Source organism: Scardinius erythrophthalmus, assembly GCF_964197995.2.
Source record: "Scardinius erythrophthalmus genome assembly, chromosome: 10".
In the NCBI taxonomy this organism is placed as follows: domain Eukaryota; kingdom Metazoa; phylum Chordata; class Actinopteri; order Cypriniformes; family Leuciscidae; genus Scardinius; species Scardinius erythrophthalmus.
Window position 1 is genome coordinate 40,416,879 of NC_138230.1, and position 17,113 is coordinate 40,433,991.

Genomic DNA, 17,113 nt, shown 5'->3' on the forward strand with positions numbered 1-17,113 from the left:
GCCTTTCATCTTTATTTTCTTGAGATACAGATCTTTTTCACTTGCATTTTGCACATTAACACAAGATGCATGCATGCAAACACTACTTTATTCACTTATTACAGCCTCAGACTGCGCAGTCAAGCACATCAATGATAGAAATGTTGTAAAAGAAGTTTTGTTTGTCACAGCGCTCTGCTGGTGATTTAAAAATTTATTTTATTTACTTACAACTACACAATTTGTGACCATATATTTAGAAAAAAAGGACAAAATACGGCTGCCTGTGATCGAGCAAAGCAATGGCCTTCAGAAAAATGACCAGAATTTGTTTTATAACAGTTTCTTGCAATTTTACATCCAGGTGAAATACATCCAGGTGAAAAAAATGTCATATTTTGTTTGATTGCAAATGCATAAAAATTGGTCATGAATTGATTGAAGGATCTTTCCTGCAGTGGTAGCTCAGCTGTGGGCTAAAGTGTGTCCAGGCTGAATTTAATGATAATGAGCTTTGCATTTCAATGGAAGATCATTTGCGTTAGGAAACATCCAAAACTAAAATGATTTAGATTATCACCGATCTTAAAGGAGAACTCCGGTCAATTTTAACATTGAGCTCATTTTTTTTGTAAATTTGGAGTGCTGTCAGTACAGAGAACAACGACAAAAATCGGTGTTGCCTACACCGTGTTATCCTCTTTTTAAAATTTGCACCCTGCTGACTTCAATGGGGCAAGTTTTAAACCTGCTTTTAGCCTCTTAACATCCTAGATGTGTCATTTCAAGTGCCCAGGCATGTGAGTGATTCCTTCTGAGTGAACACGAGTGAATCTGGCTGCAGTAGATGTGAAAGATATGAATAAAAATGATGTTATTTCAGCCAGCGCACATACCTGTATTTTATTTCCTGTTTTCGGTCGAAGTCCACAGTAGTCGATTGTCGAGTTCACGCGCATGAACTCGACAATCGACTACTGTGGACTTCAACCGAAGACAGGAAGAAAATACAGGTATGAAAAATGAGCTCAAATGTTAAAATTGACCGGAGTTCTCTTTTAACGTCTTTGACAGACATCAGGTTGAATGGAAGCTATTTGGAACGATTTGAATCCAATAACTTTTGCATGAAAGTCACCTTGAGCCAACTTAGGTGAAGATTGGTCAAAATTTGAACTATTTTCAAAATCTAAGATGACCAATTTAGAGAGCTGAGATTCAAAATCAGTGACTTCACTGAACTTTGCATGAGGCAAGAACATCTCAAGGCCTCAAAACTTATAACAAGCAGAAGTTGGTTTGAATAGGACACCGCAAAGCTGTCTACTCATTCCTGCCCAGTTCAACTGTGGTGTGCCAGACTTCCAGCCAGAAAGAATTAAGAGATGTCAGAACAAAAGCAACTGGGGCTTATGGGCCCCTAAATGGAAAGATATACACATTTTCCAAATAATCCAATGCCATACATTGCTTTCCATGGCCACTATGGTTGTCTGGAGGATCTGGTCTCACATATTCTTTTGTATGATATACTGCAGAATCCATCAGACCAGCTTTTAAGATCAGCTTGTATGATGATAACACAGTCCTCTCCTGTCTTGAAGTCTCCTTTAGGCCCTTCCCAGTTATCTGGTTCTTTTTCACTCCAGTAGCTGAAAGAAATGATACGTTTCAGTGAGCTTCTTCTCAACACCTGTCAAAAGGGTCAAATATTTGGAGTTTCGAAAATAACTGTAAATTAAGCATTTTGAGTGCAAAGATTTCATCTACCTTATATCTTGACTAAGTTCTGTGTTGTCTACCCATAGCCATTGACCCTCTTTCTGCTCATCTGACAGGCCAATCCAGAACGAATCTTTATATTTTGTTGTTATAATGCTCATCAGGAACTCCTTCAAGGACAAAGTGTTGGCTTGTTATTTACATTGCATTACTTTAGAATATATATTTTTTTGAGTATACACACAAACCTGTTCATCTTTGCTGTTAATGATCACCAGATGACCGCCATCTGAGACACAGGCATCTCGACTCTTGTTCCAGTTCAGGGTGTTTTTGGAGAAGTAGTAACATTTCCCTGCATGATACTCCCAATCCCTTGGACACGCTGAAGTTTATAGCATTTGAGATGGGTTATCAATCTTTTCCATATTTCATAGTGATGAATATTGTGATGATGATCACTTACCACTGTCATTCAGAGCCTTGGACAGATTTTGTTTGCAGTAATGCATGTCTTGAAGTACCGCTGAAAATGCTGTATTAAATTGACAAAACTTAGTCCCAGCTTACAAAAATGTGTTGTGCTAATGTTCCCATTGAAAAAAAATATTTTTGGTTATGCAAACATTAAGGGAACAATTTGCAAAAATTAAGGGAACGTTATGGAATAATTAGGCGAACATCCAACCAAATGTTTCAGGTAAAAACATTCCATGAACAAAGTTTAAATGTTTTTGTGCAAACTTTGTGAGAATATTATTAAAGACCAGATAACTTGTTTTACTAACGTTAATTAACGAACCACAAAGTTCTCTCAAAGTAAAGTTGAGACCGTTCCCTATCAACTGTGGTGTGTGTTTATAATGATATAATACATTACTTCATTGTTAGTATAGTATTTACCTGTGAAATTGTCATTTAGTGCAGAGTGGAGCTTCTGGAGATCTTTAAGCTTTTTCTCTGTATATACATCTAAACAAAAAGTTATTGTTAGATACCCTTCATTAAAATTGTATAGAAGTTTATATCTCACAATTCTAAAAAAAAGTGAGATGTGTACTATGGAGCACCTAAAGGGACGTGGTGGTGGGAAAATATATTTCAAAGCTTTTGTGTTCCCCAAAAAAAAAACTTTATGGAGCCCCTAAACTGGGACATGGTGATGGAAAAAATATGAGATGGGAGGAAAAATTATATGTCTATATGCTTTTGGTTTCTCTCGCCAATGTTTTACGTTCCCCAAGAACCTTTATTTTGCAAAGAATTCAAAAGTTTCGCAATCGAACGCAAAAAAATTTAATATTTTTTCCTCCCATCTTATTATTATTTGTTTACACCACCATGTCCCTTTAGGGACTCCGTAAAACTTCGCGTTCACTAGCAAAGTACCCAAAAGTTTTGCAAGGGAACGCAAAGTTCTTGCTTATGCTCGCAATGCAATTGCATGAAAAAAAATTGGCTTACATAAAATTGTGTATTAAAATGTTACTCATTTGGATCCAAAATTTGTGCCAAGTATAAAATCAATCAATCCAAAAAATTGGGATTTTTTTTTTTAAACAAGTGTGAAGAAGGATACGTACATTGGAAGCTGAGCGCGATCAGTCCACCCGTGAGGAGAACACACAGAGCCGTTAGTAACGGTCGAACAAAGTCACCACATGGTTTGGTCTTTTGCGAAGCTTGAGAAGAATCACCAACAAGAATTGATATCAGAGAGTGGTTTAATATGCTAAATCACAATTTAAGGTATATTTGCATATTTGATTAAAACCTTAAAGGGATAGTTCACCCAAAAATGAAAATTGTGTCTTTTATTTAGGCTACTCGCCCTCATGTCGTTCTTTCTTCAGTTGAACACACACAAAAAAAATAGATATTTTGAAGAATGTTAGTAACCAGACAGTTGACAACACCCACTGACTTATTTAAAGTCCGCGTGAACCGGAAGTTGCAAACGACTTTTCTCCAGTGTTGTGACGTATTTCCCAGTGAAAAGGAATATTGAACAGAGGGCAGGGTTTTACTCTAGCGCTCCTCCTCTCCATCTCTTCTCATAACAGACTAAAGGTGTGTTCGACATCGGCTGCGGCTGGATGCACCCGATCGGCGAGAGTAGCCGCGTGCAGGCGGGGAGGAGCTGCAAACGGAGACGTGAAGTCGGACACTTTCTGGTTCCCGTGGTGACCGCTCACGTGGTGTTTGCATACTTTACCACAGCTGAAGTGAAATAAATGCAATATTTGCCAAATAATAGATGTTTCAGAGACATTTTCATTCAATATTTTATGTACTGCTTCATACAGCGTCTGTTTGAACAAGAATAAAGTTCAACATAAGCTACTATCAATGAAGTGGAGTCTATGTTTTTTAATCAGTTTTAATTTATTAAACATTACACAATATATAACATCGCAACGACATGAAAAGAGTGTTTACTGTTATAAAAAACTGATTTGAGAGCTTTAGAGGAACTAAAGGTGTTCGAATAAACACGAAACACACGTGATCGTTGTCATGCGGTGAATCCGGCCAATTGTAGAACAGCTGTGTCATCATCAGCCCACGTGCAGCCGCTCTTGAGAAGCTGCGCTGGCTGAGTTCTCCGGCTACTCTCGAATCGCTCTCGCGGTACTTAGATGGCATACGTCACAGTCACGTGGTGTCTGCGCTGTATCAAGTCGGACAAAATTTCTAACCGGCATGCACTGCTTTAAGTCAGCCGCCGATCGGTCTGCGCAGAGCTGCATGAAGTCGAACAAGCCTTAACGGTTTGAGGGGAGTGGTTAAGCGTTGCCCAAACCAAGCCGTCAAACATACGTCATCAGGGAAGGTCCTCCAATGCAGAGGGGAGGGGCATTTTCAGATTTTGATTAAAAATTACGAAGCCAAAAAAATTTTTTATGGATTGACTTGCATGGATGAATTGTTCACCACAAAACGATCAATTTAGGCAAACAAAGTAAATATGGTCAATTTTGATTTCATGTGGACTTTAATAGGGAGAAAAAAAATGGAAGTCATTGGGGTCCATCAACTGTCAGGTTACTTCAAAATATCATCTTTTGTGTTCAACAGAAGAAAAAAACTAATACAGGTTTGGAACAATTTGAGTAAAAGATAACAAATTTTTTATTTTGTGGTGAACTACCTCTTTAAGTTTGGTCGTTTGCGAAGCTTCAGAAGAATCACCAACAAAAAAATATATCAGAGTGTTTTATTATGCCAGATTACAATTTAAGGATTTACTCAAGCATATAGGATAGGCTATACAAATAAAACATTGAACGAGCACAAGGATTTAAGTGGCTTGTGGTCAGTGTGCTTTTTTTATTGTAGGCCTACTGATACTATGATTTCATAAGAACATTAACATCCTGCCAAGAACTTACCAGTTTTATGTCATGTTACTTGAGTTATGTTTGATTTGCGTTATTTATGTTTAGCCTGATGCGTCTCTAAACTCAAAATAGCTATCTTAATTTTACTGCAAACATTTGATTGTCATGAAGTGTTTATCATAGGGAATCACTTCGACAGGAGGAGCATTTACAAAGATGCATGCCGTTAATTAAGAAAAATACAAAAACAACTCCTACTGAAAACTCACCTAATTGACTCTGATCTGGATCGTTACTGCCAACCTCGTTTCTTTTCACAAATACGACATCCGAGTAGATAACGTCCTCAGACATTTTACTCAGCCTTATTCAGGAAGGATGCAAATGTAAATGTGATAACTAAATAATGAGAAGGTAACGAAAAGAGGAACTTAATGTTTCTCTCTTGTCAAGAATCTGATGACATATAGGCTATTGTGAAATATTGTAGCCTACTGTAACTATCTGAAGTTACCTAACTGAGAACTATTTTGAACTCAAGTTGGATATTGTTTATTCATTTGCTATAAATGTAAATGAACCCCTGTGAACTGTTTGAACTCAAGTTGGATATTATTTATTAATTTCCTATAAATGTAAATGAACGCTTATACTTTAAATGAAATATAATAAGAAATAAAGTAGACTTTTTACTGTTCTGTGATCTTTGACAAATTCATTTTTAACAGTATAAATGTATAATAATGCAAAACGTAGCTCAATATTCAAATATATTTTTATTGTATTAAATAAATAAAAAATCTATAAGAAAAACACTTGAATAAATGAAAAAGTTCATTGAATAGGCTATATATATTTTTTATTAAGATTATATTTAAATCTACATTTCGATTATATTCATTAAATTGTTTTTAATTCACTACATTTAATAAATGAATCATTATAAATATAATGATGAATTAACAATGCAACTGCAAATTATCACGATATCAAATAGAAGGATTGTTTAAAAATTGAGACTTTTATTTTGAAAACCCGTGAGTTGTTTTCTTCCGGCGCCGAGTGACTTCACCACACAAATGGACAGTTCAGTCGCTAATTCTTCTGTGTGGGACACACAAAAAGTGTATAAACACCACGAGCAACAAAATGTTGCCCAAACACGCGCAAAATACAGAGAGGGAAGACGCCAAAGAGCTGTTAAGGTTGGTTTATTTTATAAATTGTTTTAGTTAGCACTGTATTTTAGCTTTTCGAGCCATACAGCAATCAGAGTGACAGCCAGAGTCATCTCACTAGGTTTTGAGTCACAGCCTGGGAAAATAATCAGACTATTTCCATGGCTGAATCGCTGGTTTCAGGTATACACCATCAACTTGGAGTCTCGGTTCCTGCTAGTTCAAGGAGTGCCCGCTATTGGATTGATGGCAGAGCTGGTGCAGCTCTTTGCTCTGTATGGAGTGGTCGAGGAGTACAGGGCACTTGATGAATACCCAGCAGAGCAGTTCACTGAAGTCTACTTATTTCAGTTCCAGAAGCTGACAAGTGCAAGGTAAGGACAGACAAAAACATGTTCAAAGTGATCCAGAGGAACATTCACTTTTAGTTCACCTGGTCATATACATAATGCTTACCAAAGCAAGGGTGAATTTATTTGATCAAAAATACAGTAAAAACAGCAATATTGTGAAATATTATTACAATTTAAAGTAACAGTTTTCTATGTTAATCTATTTTAAAATGTAATTTATTCCTTTGATGCAAAGCTGAATTTTCAACATCATTACTTCAGTGTCATTATGATCCTTCAGAAAGAAAGAAACATTTCTTATTATTGTGGTTCTTTGATGAATAGAAAGTTCAAAAGAACAGCATTTATTTTAAATAAAACCTTTTGTAACAAAATGAACAGGGTTAACTATGGAACTATGCTTGTTTCCGCCTCAGAGTAAAAAAATATAAAAGTAATTGTGTGAAAAATATGAGAGAACTTGCAATTCTGACTTTTTTCTCACAATTGTGAGTTCATATCTCACTACTTTTTACAAACTTGTGAGATATAAACATTGTCAATTGTGAGTTATAAAGTCCAATTCAGGGGGGGGGGGGTGTAAACTTGTAATTGCAAGGGGAAAAAAGTCACTATTACCTTTTTTTTTTTTTTATTCTGTGGCAGGAACGAGCTTCTATAGTTAACGGATCATTTAAACTTGCCTTTTTACTCAAGGTCATGACACTTTAAGCTGATTATTATAAAGAGAATTTAACGCTTACATTTTTACTAATGTACAGTTTTAAATAATCAGTTGTTTCTTATGAATAATTTTATTATATTTCTTTGTATTTAATGCCTATAATAACACAATCAAATTTATTGCAGTGTTTTCATAAAGTACTTTTTTATATGCATAACTCAAAAAGCACTCGTATCACGGAATGACATGCATATGTTACAATGTGTAAATTTGCAGGATAGCTAAACGGCGTACTGATGAAAAGAGCTTCTTTGGGGGTCAGCTGCATGTCTGCTATGCCCCCGAGTACGAAACTGTGGAAGAGACGAGGCAGAAGTTACAGGACAGGAGGAGATATGTTAACAGAGCAAGCCAAAACACAGGTACTTTTAATCGTGTCTCTTAATAGGTTACATCTGTAGAAAATCTAACTTTTGTGATGTTTTTTTTTTCAGCAAAACAATACGATCAGCAATCGGAAGTAAGCGCAGAGTCATCAAGCACGGACACCCGAGCGTCTGCAGCTCCTGAGATCCAGAAAGACTTTGTAAGCGCCAGAAGGGAGAATGTAAAGTCTGACTACTTGGGCTTTCCTGAGCAGCCTTTTCCCCCAACGGAGGATGTTTCTTATTCACTTCCCAATTTTACACAGCCATTTCAAGTGCAGTGGACCACTAAAACAACATTACCTACAGAGGATAAGATGGGCTCTCTACATAATTCCATCCCTCCTCTCGCAGAAACTTCAAAGCAGAGTGCATCATCCTCATCTTCAAGTGTTAAAGAGGGAGATTTGAGTAAAAGGCTCGAGAACCTGTCACAACCTGTTAGATTTATGCCAAGGATTACACATTTAGAAAGTAGAAAAAGAAAATTGGAGGAAACAGTGTTCTTTTTGAATGAAACTGAGACTCTGATTGGCCCAAAATTACCAGAGCTGCCCAAGTTGGACATGGAGGATCATTCATTAAATGTCACCGCCAATTTGATCCGTCAAACTATGACTAAGGTTAGTTTGTCTGTTTTATTCCTGCTGTAAATATTATTTAAATAGGACCTGTTGTGCCCTTTTACAAAGTCTTGATTTTGTTTTTGGGGTCTACTAGAATAGGTTTTCATGCTTGAATGTTCAAAAAACATTTTTCACATTGTTGCAGCTCCTCTTTTCCCAGTCTGTCAGTAACGCTCTGTTTAGTTCCTGTCTCTATGAAGCTCCTCCTTCTGAAAAGCGCAGTGTGCTCTGATTGGTCAGCTAGATCACTTTGTTGTGATTGGTCAACTGCTTTGAGTGTGCTTTGGAAATGCCACGTCCCTTACCATAACCCTGAGTTTCAACACACAACTGACTCAACCTGGCCTTGTAACCTTTTTTTGCGTATGCCTTGGATGGGAATTATTTTCTCGGAAGAAAACTCAAGACTACAATGAAGGCGTTTCAGGGAGAAACAGTGACACTGATATAGAGAATATTAACTCACATTTTTTATGCTCAAACAGCAGCATTACACAATAAAGAAAGTTGGAAATGTAAAAAGGCATAATAGGACCCCTTTAAGTACATTATGTTTGTGTGCAATTTTTCATGATGGTATATTGCTAATGTATATTCTTCTTTTTTTTTAGGTCACATCTGTTCCAGAGGTCAAACCTGTACAAGTAAAGACCACTACTGCAAAGCCACGCAGAAGAATTTAATAAGACAACTGTGCTCTTACATTGAACAATATTTTACAGCCACAAACAATGTTTTGACAAACTTTTCTTTTTTTTATGTACAAAATTGTTTGGGGGGGTAACAGCTGTAAGACCCAGGAACAGATATAATGAAAGAAGACCAGGAGTTGTGAGGTCCAATCAAATAAATAAAAAATTTGCTAAAGAATAGTTTGCACGTTTCATCGGTAGAGTCAGCGTCAAAGTCTCACGAGGAGGTCGCAAGCCAACTCTACCTTACACAAAATCTTACACCAATTATACCATTTCCAAGGGCATCCATTACATCATTGCTACTTCTGATTGGCTAAGAGAACATAAAGTCTAAACAATTCTACACTTATGGATAGATAGAAGGGTACATCGACATTACTCAAGATAATTGTCATCCGAGTCCATGGAGGTCCGGTGATGACCTCGGAGGTCGTCGAAAGGCGTCTTGAGGTCTGCTGCCACATATCACGAGACCTGTACAGAGCATTCAACGCATACACTAAAGCACAAGGGAATAGCAGTTCTACCAAGGTTGTAAAGGGCCTGAGCTCATTATTATCAGGACAGATTACCCAAAACTGAAAAACCTTCCCTCCTCAGAAAGAAGTACAGATAATGTTTACTTTATTCTTTAGCGAAATACACATTAAAGTACAATTCTGTGAACCAGAGTAGTAAGTCACGTAGAGGTTGACCCCTGTAACCTTAACTTGGTCAGCAGAAAACAGATACAGTCATCTGATGAGGGTCTCCTTCAGGCTTGCCCTCTTCTATTAAGTTATTAGCTGTTTTCCCAATACAAAGAGCCTGTTCTCAAGGTCCTCGTTCAGGGCACAAAAGATTAATCACAGACACCATAATGCACTTAGAAAGATACTGGTAGAAATGCTGACAACAAAATATGATTAAAACTATATGTGAATCTCTTATTGAATATAGTAATGATTATATAACTTGATTAGTACTTGTTATAGGAATAATGTAAAAACTCAAAAGGATATATAGATATATTGAAGAACAAGGGATTCTGACACCAACCCTTCAAAATCCAGTGGTTCTTTTTAATATTCATGTGGTTCCTGGAATGCATGTTGCTCAAATAACAGTATTCTCTGCCAAACAAATAATAAAAATAAACATTTTAGAGCCCGTCTTTTTAAAATTACAATACATTTTACATGCAAAAATAGTTGCTTGGGATTTCTACCTTCGTATCTGGGAGGCAGTTGCCAAAAGCTTCTAGTAAAAGGTTTTCATCAATGACTGTCTTCTCAAAATCGGAATAAGAAACTCTTCCATCATGGTCATAATCCTGAAAAAATAAAAGGTACATATCTTTTATACTTAACAATGGTAAAATATTCCATATACATTTTCTCAGTCTGAGACATAGTAGTACCATTTTTTTCAAGGCAATTTCCACAACATCCTTAATCCCCTCGTCGGGGTCCTCTTCGGTGGGTTGCCTGACGAGGCTGTCTTTCAGCATTTGAAACATCTCCTCCCGTGAGATGTATCCGTCCCCATTCAGGTCATATACGTCAAAGCAGACTAGGCATTATACATGGGATATTTTACATACAGTATGTAGATACAGTGGGGAGAACAAGTATTTGATACACTGCTGATTTTGCAGGTTTTTTCTACTTACAAAGCATGTAGAGGTCTGTAATTTTTATTATAGGTACTCTTCAACTGTGAGTGACGGAATCTAAAACAAAAATCCAGAAAATCACTTTGTATGATTTTTAAATCTAAACTCGCCGTGTTTGGAGGAAGAAGAAGGATGAGTACAATCCCAAGAACACCATCCCAACCGTGAAGCATGGAGGTAGAAACATCATTCTTTTGGGATGCTTTTCTGCAAAGGGGACAGGACGACTGCACCGTATTGAGGGGAGGATGGATGGGGCCATGTATCGCGAGATCTTGGCCAACAACCTCCTTCCCTCAGTAAGAGCATTGAAGATGGGTCGTGGCTGGGTCTTCCAGCATGACAACGACCCGAAACACACACCCAGGGCAACTAAGGAGTGGCTCCATAAGAAGCATCTCAAGGTCCTGGAGTGGCCTAGCCCAGTCTCCAGACCTGAACCCAATACAAAATCTTTGGAGGGAGCTGAAAGCCCGTATTGCCCAGTGACAGCCCCGAAACCTGAAGGATCTGGAGAAGGTCTGTATGGAGGAGTGGGCCGAAATCCCTGCTGCAGTCTGCGCAAACCTGGTCAAGAACTACAGGAAACGTATGATCTCTGTAATTACAAACGAAGGTTTCTGTACCAAATATTAAGTTCTGCTTTTCTGATGTATCAAATACTTATGTCATGCAATAAAATGCTAATTAATTACTTAAAAATCACACAATGGGATTTTCTGGATTTTTCTGTCACTCACAGTTGAAGTGTACCTATGATAAAAATACAGACTTCTACATGCTTTGTTAGTGGGAAAACCTGCAAAATCGGCAGTGTATCAAATACTTGTTCTCCTCAATGTATTTTATAACATGAACTTTATATACATAACCTTATAAAGTATAAAGTATAAAATATAAAGAACTCACATTTAATTTTTTCATCCAGCGTGCCTCGTAAAAAGACAGACAGACCTTCCACCCACTCTTTGACGCTTACGTAGGTGTCATTGTCCTTGTCAAAGACACGGAAAACTGAACGCACAAGGGGTTAATACAAAGATTTGCAAAAATGGTTAATATCCTCCTTGAGGCTCAGACAAAGGAGAATATTTTTTTATATTAATAGTACTTCATGAATAAGAAAATATTACAAAGGTTTATTATTATTGACAGATACTAATATCCTTATATTTGTTATACTGCAAATAAAAGTATTGTTGTATTACAAATTTATTAAATGTTTAATTTAGGTTCCAATACAATAGTATAAACCGAGAAAGTTCTGTACACTGTGTTTTACATTTTGAGGCATAGATGAGATTCAAATAAGATTAAGTCAAGCAACCCAGGTGTCTGACATTAACCTTTTGTCTTCATGCACCTCCTGAACAGTGTCATGGTATCTGAGGTATGGGTGATACTGTCAGGCTGATTGGATTAGCGTCTATGCATTTGAATGACACTGTTATGCTGATGAGATCAGGTAACGAGCTGACTCCTGTACTTCATTTACATGCCATCTCTATGTAAATCCCTCCCCTCTAAATGTATATAAACTACAACGTACACTGCTTTAGTCAGACTTGATGACTGCAGCTACGGACAGCTCTTGTTCTCAATAAAGAATCCTGCTGAAGAAAGAACCAAGTCTCCTGGTCTTCGCTTCTGAGTTTCCAACAGTATGTACAGTACCGGTTAATAGTTTGGAGACATTTTTGAAAGAAGTCTCTAATGTTCATCATTTTTTTGATTAAAAATACAGAAAAAACAGTAATTTTGCGAAATATTGTTACATTTTAAAATAATGTTTTTCTATTTTAATATACTTTAAAATATATTTTATTTATGTTATGCAAAAATGAATTTTCAGCATCATTACTCCAGTCTTCAGTGTCACATGATCCTTCAGAAATCATTCTAATATGATGATTTGATACTCCGTTATTATCAATGTTGGCTTAATATTTTTAAAACCTGTTATACTTTTTTCAGGATTCATTGATGAATAAAAAGTCTTCTATAAATCTTTACTATCATTTAACACATCCTTCATGAATAAAAGTATAAATTTCTCAAAAAAAGAAAGAAAAAAATATTGTAGGATGTAGGATATATTGTTTACAAAAGATTTCTATTTGAAATAAATGCTGTTCTTTCTTTTTTTCTTTTTATTCATCAAAGAATCCTGAAAAAAATATAAGTTATAAAAAAATATCAAGACAACTGTTTTCAACATAATAAACATGATAATAAATCAGCATATTAGAATGATTTCTGAAGGATCGTGTGACACTGAAAACTACAGTAATAGTTGATTTAAATCCAGCTTTGCATCACAGAAATAAATTATATTTTAAAGTGTATTAAAATAGAAAACCATTATTTTAAATTGTAATAATATTTCACAATATTACTGTTTTTTCTCTGTATTTTCATCAATTAAATGCAGGCTTGATGAGCATAAGAGACTTCTTTCAAATACATTAAAAATAATGTTTCCAAACTTTTGACTAAACTCTACATGCATTTTTATATTATTAATATATACTCTCACACACCACTATATAATATAATATACAGTATGCTGCAGACCAGACTACGGTCTACAGTCGTCCTCATCCAAACACGTTACCTCTATCCATGATCAAATCTTCAGTCAGCCCGAATGTGTTGTGCAGGATGTTTCTGAACTGGACCCTGTCGAGTCCGTGAGCCGCTCTTCTCTCTGCCTGCTCTCCCACCAGTCCGGTGAACAGCCTTATCAGACCCTGCACCTCTGCTATACTAACTACAGCACAATCACAATACTGTCAAGGCACTAAACACGGTATTTATTGTAACTAACTTTATAAAGCAGGACATATACGGGTGATGAACTAACAGCTGCTAGCAAACGTTTTATTTGAATTATATTATAAAGAATAATATTAACTGGCATATAAGAAGAAAAAAAACATTAGTTAATAAATACTTACAATGTTTGACTTGCTTGCATAAAGTTTCAGCGAGGTTTTGAATTATTTTTCTGTTCATTGCCGACATTTTCTGCTTGTTCGATTCTCACCTTCTCAGGCTTTCGTTAGATGTTGCTATAGAAACGCAGGCGGAGCCTGTACAATTTTGTAAACTTCATTATCCTGAAGGTTAAATTCTTTATTCATAAATTTCGATTGGTTGAATCGCCTTTTTATTTACGAACTTGCTCTTATGAAGTCGCTTAAAGTTTTGAAAAATGTCAAAGGTGTCGTATTATAGTAGTAGGCTATTCTTAAAGGGATAGTTCACCTAAAAATTAAAATTCTGTCATAATTTACAGGTTTGTCCTAAAGCATATTAAAAACCACATAGACATATAAACAACATTAAAAACTTGTTTTTCACCACAGGGGGGACTTTAAAAGATTAATTCATAAACACTTATTGACTCGTGGTGGACAAAATACCAGGAATGGATGGATGATTAAAATAAATACTTTCTCAAAAACAAAATCTTTTATTAAAAGTGCAATGCAATTTTTTATTTCAATTTTTCAATTTTATTTGGAATAAATCAAAAAATGTATTCAGCTTGGATGTAGGATTAATCTATTCCCTCAAGAGTAACAGTGAAGTTAAAGCCTCTCAGCCTATTGCACTTTGCCATTCTTTGACAAGAGGTTCATGGGGGTTTGTACTTTCAACACCATCCCTAAAAAATATAGAATTACAACTTATAATAAATGTCTAAAAGAACCATTTAAATTTTTACAGCTCAAATAAATACAATAGAACATAATATAATGAACTATCCATTATAGTCCATGTGAGGCAGCAGCTGGAACAGATCAAACAGGGTTTTGGGCTATTTTGAGCAATTCATAGGTTCTGACATGGACATCCGTTTCTACACCGGGTATGTAGAAATATTTAATTTAATAAAAAAAGCATTGTACTTTAAGAACACTTTAAATATCTTGCGTAAAGACTGACATTATACAGTGAGCATACTATCTTTACTAATAGTGATATTAAAACCCTTTTTAGGCTTAATGTGCATCGTGCAATAAAGAAGTACTCCAAATAAAGTTTAATTATAATATTTATATCAGTAAGCTTCAAGCATTATGTCAGTAAATATCTATTTGTATGAAATAAATATATTTTAAATACATTTTGGTTTAGGATTTTTTTTCACTAGGGTGTCCAAACCGCAAACATTGAAGATTAAATATAATCAGCATGTCAAATAGACCAGTGCAAGTAATTTCCTACTTCAGGTTCACCTCTGACCTTTGACAAATTTGTGCACTGTCAAAATAAGAACCTATAAATGTAATAACATGTATGGTGCTAAATGCAAGAAATGTCAATGCTTTGACATTACAGGTTTTCATCTTATGATCATCTGATGCGGTTTTGGCAGGTCATTGAACCATCACTGAAATTCATGGTTCGGGTAACCAGAACAGGAACTGCAAACGCTGAATCTGAAAAGCAAAGTGCTTCCATGGTAGGTCTGTGCTAATATGACCAAACTCTCCGGCTACAGAAATGATGCATCCTATCATATAGTTGTTCAATACATGGTTGGACTTTTACTTTCTGAAGCCAGGATGTTCACCTTATGACCGATACTAGCACTTTTAGAAATGAATGTAGAATGAATGGAAATAAATTCCACACCATCAGATGTCTGTTGTTGTAACTGTACTGTACACCTACCAGTATTGACAATTACATATACATATACATTTAATTGTGTTGTGCTCTGTCAGTCCTTACAGGCAATAGATGAACTGTTCCTCTCCTTGAACTACCTTGCCCTTGGTCTGAAGCAGAGGGACCTAACTGAGCGGTATGGGGTGCATCAGTCTACAGTCAGCAGAATCATTCTGACCTGGAGCAATTTTTTGTTCTCTGTTCTTGGTTCACAATGCATTTGGATGACTCAAGACAAAATTAAGGAACACTTGCCATCAGAGTTCGAAGACTACCTAGACACCACCACAATTCTGGACTGCACAGAGCTCCGGTGTCAAACACCCTCCTCCCCTTTCCTTCAGAGTGAGGTATACTCAAACTATAAGTCCCACTGTACCCTGAAGGGAATGATTGGCATGGCCCCGCATGGCGCTGTAACCTTTGTTTCCTCCCTTTTTGCCGGCTCAGTAAGTGACAAACTGATCTTTGTAGAGTCAGGTATTCTTACTCTGCTTAGGCCAGATATGGCAATTATGGTCGACAGAGCCAGAGATGACTGCGTGCCCTGTAAGGTGTACAGGCCTGCATTCCTCACTGGGAGACCTCAGATGCCAAAGCACGAGGTCAGGGAGAGCCAATCTATTGCACATCTCAGAGTGCACATTGAGCGCCTAATTCGTAGACTGAAGGAATTTAAATTATTTTATACTGTCATCCCCTTAAACATGTTTGGTAACATTAATCAGCTTTATGCAGTTGCATGCCTACTGTTAAATTATCAGGGTGGGCCACTTGTAAAAGCTTGGGCTAAGTAGAAGTGTCTCTTGTTTTTATCTCTTGAGGTCTGCTGCCACATATCACGAGACCTGTACAGAGCATTCAATGCATACACAAAAGCACAAGGGAATAGCAGTTCCCTTTCAAGAGGTCGTAAGGCTAACTTACGCTATGGGGAAACTCCTTTGAACACTGTCAGCCAGCCCATGCAGGAACATGTCCCACTGCGCCTTCTCGTTCCAATGACACTCTGCGGCCAGGGTGCGGAACTGGATGGAATATTCCGACACCGAGCCATCTCCTTGGCGAAGGTCTGCGAGTAGTCTGGCCCCCTCCCTACCCGCCACCGCATGATCGAAGACCCTTCTCATCTCCTCGGTTCTCCTACACCGCCGTTCCCCAAAGAGCCGCTTTACCCGACAGCAATGTGAGTACAAATGCTACCTTCGACTGTTCACGGTTGAAAGTCTGTGGCTGCAACGAAAAATGCATAGAGCATCTAGTGAGAAAGGCCTGAATAACCCTCTGGTGTCGGTAGTCGTGTTTCTGGCTGGGAATCCGGCTCTGGCAGGGTGGGGTGAATGGGCGGTGTGGGTGGAAGTTGGATGTTGAAGTTGTTGGGTGAGCTCGGACATCTGCGCCACAAGTGCTTGTACCGCCCGACCTGTGTTAGAGATGCTCTCTTCTTGCTGATCCATTCTTGTGATACTGTGTGAAATTAATTCGCTCAAACTTGTTGAACTCGCTGCATCCATGATGTGGTCAGATCGTTCTGTAATGATACAGAAATGGATGCAAAATGCAAGTAAAACTGTTTATTAGATCTTCGTAGGAGAAGACAACAGGTCAGAGGACAAACACTCTGAAATATGACGCAGGGACTTCGACGGGCAACCCGGTGATAGCGTGTGGTGATCGGTAGGAATGGCTGACGCGAAACTGATGTTCCGAAGCTTTTCGAGATCCCGAAGCGCAGATGTTTCGAAACACTGATCCGAAGCGTGATTCAAAACACCCATGTCACGTGACTACGGCTA

At 37.2% G+C, this 17,113-nt stretch overlaps 2 protein-coding genes across 2 annotated transcripts; one reads left to right on the forward strand and one right to left on the reverse strand.

Annotated features, from left to right (window-relative positions):
- The first annotated feature begins 6,057 nt into the window (after positions 1–6,057).
- On the forward strand, positions 6,058–9,244 carry rbm48 (RNA binding motif protein 48). Its single transcript, XM_081376211.1, has 5 exons — positions 6,058–6,247; positions 6,404–6,594; positions 7,514–7,659; positions 7,732–8,285; positions 8,900–9,244. The coding sequence occupies exons 1-5, from the start codon at positions 6,122–6,124 to the stop codon at positions 8,969–8,971; spliced, it is 1,089 nt and encodes a 362-aa protein (XP_081232337.1). The 5' UTR covers positions 6,058–6,121; the 3' UTR covers positions 8,972–9,244.
- An 800-nt stretch (positions 9,245–10,044) lies between these two features.
- Positions 10,045–13,661, reverse strand: LOC308697375 (calaxin-like; the record flags this gene model as incomplete). The annotated part of the gene is made up of 6 exons (XM_081376554.1): positions 10,045–10,095; positions 10,191–10,295; positions 10,383–10,534; positions 11,547–11,651; positions 13,252–13,407; positions 13,595–13,661. 6 exons carry the CDS (start codon positions 13,659–13,661, stop codon positions 10,045–10,047), a joined length of 636 nt encoding a protein of 211 aa, XP_081232680.1.
- Positions 13,662–17,113: the final 3,452 nt, after the last annotated feature.